The sequence below is a fragment of the Nannobrachium achirus genome (genome assembly GCF_963921795.1).
Source record: "Nannobrachium achirus genome assembly, chromosome: 7".
NCBI lineage: Eukaryota > Metazoa > Chordata > Actinopteri > Myctophiformes > Myctophidae > Nannobrachium > Nannobrachium achirus.
The window spans coordinates 23,166,753-23,174,509 of NC_137816.1; the positions used below are offsets into that span (position 1 = coordinate 23,166,753).

General features: G+C 47.7%; 1 protein-coding gene across 1 annotated transcript; it reads right to left on the reverse strand.

The window, feature by feature from the left end:
• Positions 1-4,308: 4,308 nt before the first annotated feature.
• LOC308288649 (exportin-1-like) lies at positions 4,309-7,524 on the reverse strand (the record flags this gene model as incomplete). The annotated part of the gene is made up of 1 exon (XM_080730120.1): positions 4,309-7,524. The coding sequence occupies one exon, from the start codon at positions 7,522-7,524 to the stop codon at positions 4,309-4,311; it is 3,216 nt and encodes a 1,071-aa protein (XP_080586246.1).
• Between the last annotated feature and the right edge of the window lie 233 nt (positions 7,525-7,757).

A 7,757-nucleotide genomic window follows, 5' to 3' on the forward strand; every position in this document is an offset into this window, starting at 1 on the left:
AGAGAAAGGTTCTATAGTTTAATTGATATTAATTTATTAGTGAATTAATTTTCCCCATTGACTTATAATGGGAATTGCAAAAACTCACATTCAATTATTTGTCTCTCGCAAACCATAGGGGCTAGAGTTTCAAGACTTGGAGAGGAGGTTCATAATGATTTCAAGGATGAAATAAAAAATAATTGTGTCATTTGGCCGCATGGTGGCGCCATAACACCCCACTTTACGTTTTGGCCTGTAACTCTTGAACCGTAGGTCGGAAAATTAAAAATATTTTTTCCCTGGATTCCTTGGGTCATGACGCATCTCCCCATATAGGCCACGCCCATTTGCGCCATGATAGATTTTCCGCCATCTTGAATTTTCTCCAAAACACACTTTTTGCTCCTTCTCCTACATATTTTCTTCAAATGTCACAAAAATCGGTACACATGATCCACACACACACACACACACACACACACACACACACACACACACACACACACACACACACACACACAGCTCCACTTCACACGGGTGTGATTTTTTTATTTTCGTTTTGTTTTGTCTTCATGATTAAATGCAATGCGATTCCCGTTACGTCCCACTCTGGTTATGTAATACCAGTTGAGGTACTTAGTGAGGTACATAGTGCTTGAATCAGAATCAGAATCAGAATCAAAACAGTTTTGTCACATCACAGGTTTACAGAAGTAAAGTGGTTGAAATTAGTTTTTGTGCATCGTCTTGTGCATTGTGCATCTTGGAGGCCAGTCTATGATGTCAGTGCTATGACGCTGCTTACTGCTGTCATCATGATGAGATCGCGATGAGTCATCCGTGCCCAAACAAGGAGCAACTATGACGTAATGATTACTCCATATATGGGCATGGTTGTAGCCTGATCCAAGACTCAAAAGTTTAAAGTTAAATATAAAAAAAACATGTGGAACAAAATACATGGAGATAATGTACTTCATTGCCCTACTAGCAGTGCGCACAATAGATTTAGCGCTGATCAGTCCAATGGTATGCAAGATTACATTACTGTATGTAAAGACATGCACACACAAGAACAAACAGACCTGCTTCTAGGCGGCTCTGCCCCTCCTACAGAGCCATGGCGTAAAAAAAAAAGTTGCAGGATTTGAAAAATATTCAGGGATGTCAAACCTTACTTGAATTCCTTGACCTAGTGGCATTGTACACCAGACATTTTAATGTTTTTGTAGCGGTGTGCGATTAGCCATGGACTAGCCTCGGAAACCCAGGCATTTTATTTTGGCGATAGTAGCCATGGACAGACACACACATGGGCGTGACAACATAATCTCCTCCTTCCATTGGCCTAGTGGAGATAAAAATATAGAATATAAAAGGAAAACAGAACAGGGTCTAAAACCTTGTGCGTCTTGTAGAGACTGAACCAAACCACAACACAAGCCGGGATACACACATTTGGGGAGGGAGGAATTAAATAATGAAAAACAGGTATTATAATTCAAAAATAAATTATTCCCACATCGGGATCCCACTCGTTTTTAAGACTCTTCTTTCTTCTTTTAATTTATATCAGCGATAACACCCAAGACATAAAACATAAAACACATTTCGGACGCGTCTAAACAACATGAACAGCTTGTGAGCAATCGCCTTGGCCGAGGCTGTGCGCAGCGGAATGGCTTCGGGGAACCTTGTTGCATAATCAACAATTACTAAAATATATTTGTGTCCCCGTGCTGACTTTGGCAGTGGCCCCACAATGTCCATCCCAATACGTGAAAACGGAGTGGGGATTATCAGTAGGAGTATCATGGGGTTACAGTGCAGTGGGTGCGGGGCAAAAAATCTTCACAGCTTTTTTTTAAGCCCGGACAGTAAAATCGCACTGTGATGCGGTCATACGTTTTCTGTACACCTAAATGCAGTGACGATTTGAGAATCCACGCTTCTCCAAATCAAAGGGTCCCCCCGCCGCCCGACCCGCCTGACCGCACGTGCGGGAGGAGTACATGCGCGCGCGGGCAGTACTAATAAACAATAATAGGCATGTCCTTAGGCTCCCTGTTTGGGAGAAAGTGCGCTCTCTCACATTCATCGATTCGTATTGTATCGCCTCTCTCTGCATACCGCAGAATAGCAGCGCACTTGGCCAGAGAGAGGGGGAGAGAGAAAGGGAGCGCAAGAACCATAATGAGAGAGAGAGAGTGAGTGTGTGCGTGCATAACGCTCACTGTGACTCACCACGTCTTCATAGACGTCTTCATAGATATAACGATGCAAAAACAAATATTTTTTATTTGATTTACAAAGGGCCTTCCAGGCGGCGGGCCCTGGTGCTTAAGCACAGGTTAGTCCAATGGTTAGTCCGGGCCTGCCTAAATGTGCTCCCAACTGGTGTGTATGGGCAATATATAACACACCTGGAATAAAGGCCTTTGGTACTAGTAGTTGTTCTATCACGCCACCCAGACTACTTTTTACATCCCAATACAATAATCCGTTCTTAACCACAAAGAAAGGGGTAACAAGGGCACTCAACCCGGTGCACAATTGTCCATCGATGGCTCCAACGTGTTGGCGTGCAGCTTTTAGGTTTTGATTGCTCCATTTGGGTGGCAAACTTGCCCTTGTGGGGTGTGGCGGAGAATCCGGAGCTGGGGACACTCCGCTAACGTCTCCCCTCCAGTGCCGTCCGTCGGAGAGAACCCCGCTCTGGCTCCTGCCATCATCTCTCTCGGCTCCTCCTTGGGGCCTCTGGGTTCCTCTTCTAGTGAGCTCTCGCCCCTCGGGTCCTCACTTACAGGTCCGAACGCAGGGCAGATTCTCAGGGGGGTCGTCTAGCGGACACTTGTGGTCGTCTTCTCCGAGGCCTGGATGGCGCGGCGGTGCTCAGGTTCCAGTGCCTCTCGAATAGGACATAATCTGTGCCAATCAGCAGGGGACCACTCCGGCTGCTATGCACATGTCTCCTTTTGTCATCTGGACTCGAATGTGCGTCACCGGGTATTTTCGTAGGTCGCCATACACACAGGTCGCTGGTGATGTGTCCGGCCAGGTCGATGTGTACGAGGGTCACTACGCTTCCCTCAGACGCGTTGGCAGAGGGCATGGAGACGTCTTTGTCACGGTTGGGGCAAGCCCAGGAGATCTGGTCTTGCTTCCCACATACGTAACATCTTCTTACTGGTGGCATTGGTTGTGGCACTCGATCGGGGCTGGCACTTCTTGGCGGTGGTGAGGACAGGGGAGACTCTGGCGGGGAGGCTGTAATCTTGGCTGGCGAGGATGGCGGCCTTGAGGTGGCGAAAGTATCTTGCTTCAGCGAGTGGCAGGTCCCAGCAGATGCGCTGCGCCTCCCCGGAGAGGAAGGGAGCAATGATGGAGCCACAGTCAGACACCGGCCAGCGCTCTCAGGCAGCGGTGCGCTTGAATAATTCTAAATAAGCCTCTATGTCGTCAATATGGTAAGTACATCCCCAGGAGGTCTTTATCGGCTTGCATTTTCTCTACAAATGTTTGGACTGCTTGTTGTAATTCAGCTTGGCTCTGTAGTAGAGCTTTGAGCACAGGTGCATGCTCCATTGTGTTTAGGTGAGGTTCAGTTACCCATATTCTCCACCATATGTAGAAACTGAACAAACCATAACACAAGCCGGGATGCAAGTTAGCCGTAAATAACCTATTTATTGAGGGGAAATGTACATTTTGGGGAGGGGGGAATCAAATAATGAAAAACTGGTATTATAATTCAAACATAAATTATTCCCACATCGGGTTCCCACTAATTTTTAAGCCTCTTCTCTTTCTTTTTTTAGGGTCGGGGATCGGAACAGATTTTTACTGTGAGAGGCGTCTTAGTAAGGATCGCATTTCTCTTTCTAGGTTCCAGGTAAGTTTAGTTAGGATTTTCTCTCCTCTTTCCAGGGTTCCAGTGAGTATTGCTCCGCACTGCGTTTAGGCGATGTTCCCACTATATTGCAAAATCAACATTCAATTAAGGATCCATATTGCACCAAATATGTGGGGATTTTAGTGGCATCTCTATCAGCCTGTCTCAGCGCCTCGGTGTTCCAACACTGAATGAGGGAGAGCGAGCAGTTGGTTTTTGGTTTTTAGTTTGTTGGTTGGGCATTGCCACACTGGTGCCGATGTGTCGGTCTGATGGAGCCGGTAAATTGGCCAGTACCTCAATCACCTACCCTAGTCTTCTCCTTGGTGGGCCTCGCTCTCCTCTCGTAGGTGCGTTTCTCTGATGCGCTGAACCTACCCGGCAGGCGGCAGGTGGTGCTTGGCCGAGATGCCAATGTCTTATTTAGGTTGAGCTCAGTCCCATTGGTCCTCTTTGATCTCATAAGGGTTGAGGATGCCGGGGACAGACATCTGGATCTTGTGTTTTTCCTCCTGGGCTTGATGGAGAGATGCCTCTTGCTCCTCTAGGAACAGGTCTGTGGTGTCCTCACCAGCAAACTCCTTGATCTGTACTAGGAAGTCCCTGAGGTGCTCCTTGAAGGCAGGAATGTCCTGATTTAAGCTGAAAAGCCCAGTCACAAACACCTTCACCTGGGCATCCTGTAGATGAGGGAAGGCTGTCTTGAGCAGGTTAGCTACATATTCCTGGATGAAACCCTGATTGTTGGTTGGATTGGCTGGATTCAGGCCTATGGTGATTTTACCTGACTCAACCAAGTTGAACATATAGGCCAGGATGGTTGCATGCATGGTCAGACCAGCAGTGTGTGACGTGTCGGTGACCACAGAGAAGATGTGTTGCAGGATGTCACAGAAGTACGTCTGATAGAAGCTCTGTGCTGCTGCCTCCTCCTGGGCCACGTTTTGCATCAGTTTGTGCAGAATTACCAGACCGGTGTCAGCCACATCCCTCATAGTGTGTTTGAATGCCCAGATTATAGAGTCCAGGACCAGTTTGAACTGGGCTGGGGGGATGGCCAGAAATGCAGGGAAACAGTTGACGTTGGCCTCTTTGATCAAGTGGAAGAAATGAGTTCTGTGCTCTGGGTATTCCTCGAAGTTCTTGTTGATCATGTTAAGTGTGCACTCAAACACAGCGTCAAAGATCTGCGGGATCTTGCCAGTGATGTTTCCTCCCAGCTTATTAATGATGGTAGCCATGGTGCTGAGGACCTCGGGCTCACGGGCAGCGGGGACGTTCCGTTCGTAATCAATGAGGACAGCGTCTAACAATGGAGGGACAAAGTTCTCCCCAACCATCTGTGGATCATTTGAGCGTTTAATCCAGCAGGAGACCAGCTTCAGTGTCTCTCGTTTGACAGTCCTCATACTCCTGATCAGGGGCTGTTTTGTCACTTTCTCATCATTGGTCTGGATAGCAGTGGAGATGTTCTCACTGAGGCACTTGTAGACGTTCAACATGTCCAGGTAAATCCTGCCCAGTTGGATGACGAAGGGGTGCCCTACAGCCATACAGGCCCTAACATTGGTCTTAATGATGCTCCCCAGCTTCTTCACAGTCTCTGGGTCCTTCAGGATGTCCACATTCGTGGTGGCTTGTTGGATGATGTTGTCCCACCCCTGATTGGGCATCAGCATGTATTTCTTTATCAGGAGTTCCTGTATGGATTTGTCTGTTTGGGCAGTGATCATGTAACCTACAGCCTCGTAGAAGGTGTGTATCTGCTGGGGTTGAAGGTCACAGATGATCATGTTGATGTCGTTAAGGATCTCATCAACGAAGGGCCTCACCTCTCCCGCCTGAACCTCAGCAAAGTGACGCCGGCACTTCTTGGCAATCTTGATGAAGGTGTCACACGCCATGTCCTGAACGCCATCATGGGTCTCATGCATGAACTCAAAGAGCTTGTTGATGACAGTTTTGAGGAACTTCCAGTGGGCTTTGAGGAAGCGTGGGTACTGACCAACAATGTACATGATGTTGGATGCAATGATAGCCTTGTTATCTTTTCCCCTCTTCTGCTCACATAGACCCAGCAGATCCTTGATAACTGTGACCAGGAACCTCTGCTCATCCTCTTCGCGCATAGCCCCGCTGATGGAGCCGATGGCCCAGCAGAGCATGTTCAGATTCTTCCAGGACCACTCTGTACCGTTCACCTGTTTGTGGAGTTTCTCTGTCATAATGCGCTCCGTGTTATCGAAGTCCAAATGGGTCAAATACACCAGCGTTTCCCTCATGTTCTTGTAGAGGTTGATGGAGTCTGTGTCCTTCATAAACTCTCGGACCACCTCCCCCTGGTCGTTCTCCACCACCAACACCTCTTCAGGCTTGGCCATCCGACTCACCATCAACAGGCGCACCTTGGACAGGACACGCGTATAGAGTTGTCTGCGACAGGTAATGTCAATGTGCACAACATGCTGGTTTCCAGATAGCAGACCAGTGGAAGTGGAGAAAGGGGTAGGGGAAGGGGTCTGTTTGTAGAGCTCATTTGCCAGGTGGTTCCAATATTCCAGACAGATCTTAAAAATCTCAGTCTCCTCTACCTCTGACACTAGCTGCATTAAGTGGAGAGCCTCCATCAGAGTCTCTCTGAGGTTGCTTTTCTGCTCAATGAGCTGACTGTGCTCCTTGAGAAAGGTGCAGAGGAACAGACTGAGATTCTGAATGAAGTTCTGCTCGTCGTTTTTCCCATTGGCGTATGCCAGACGGATGTCTGTGTTCAGGGGCAGCATCGTTTTGAGCTGACACATAGTCAGGGTGAAGAGGGTGATGAACTCCTCCTCATACTGTTTGACGCTCAGACCCGATATTTCCGTCAGGCAGTTAAGCGTCACATTTCGAAACATTGGCACGGCCAAGAACTTGTGCACCAGTGTGCTGATCAGTTTTGTTTCAAAGATGTAGCTCGGTGGAATCCAGTTGAGAAACCGTAGCAGGGTCTCCAGAGTAGCATGGACTTGATGTGCGTTCTGGGAATTCTCCAGTACAAACTGGCAGAGCTGGAATATCTGTGAGAATTCGCTGCGCATGCTGTCTTTGAGGTGCTTGGCCTTAACCTGGGTCATCTGCCCAGTGGAGAAGTCAAAGACCTCCTCGCTGAGCAGTTTGAGGATGATCATGTTGTTCTGACAGAGACTCTCGCTTGTACGACTCGCCCCCACAATGTCACTGATGAACGTGGGCCAGTGTTTGGGCCACTCCTGCTTCAGGATCTGGACAAGGATCATGTTCAGTTTCCCGATGTAAACCTTTTCTTTCTCCATGTTTGAGGCATCTGATGATGTCTTGATAATGAGACATACAACATACTTTTTAATTTCATCACATTGATTCCGTGGCAGAATTTTCCACCTTGTTTTAATAACAGTTTCCAGAATCTGAAGAGCATAGTATTTGGTGTTCATGTTCTTGGAGAACTCCAGTATCTTGGCTACTGTCGTCCAGGCTTCTGGGTGCTCTTTAAAGTGTGTCAGCACCTCTTGTGCCATTCTTTGCTGTCGTCCTACCTCCTGATATACACAGTTCACCACATTATCCAGCAGGTTGATGTCCAGTTCCTGGTTGAAGTCCAGCAGCTTTTGAGCTGCATGGTCTGGCAACATTATCAATAACCTTCAAGTAAATTGGAATAGTAATTGAGTTGCTTCAGCTGCTCTCCTCTCCAAAGGGGAACTAACTCGTCACCTGTTTGAACGTGCTTATATGCCTCTATAACACTCATGACATCACTTTGTCTCCACCGCATAATAGCGAATGTTACCCGCATTTTGCCTAATCCTGGAAAAGACGCACTGTGATTGGCCAGGCAACGCAAGGCTCCTCCCCTATGCGGGGC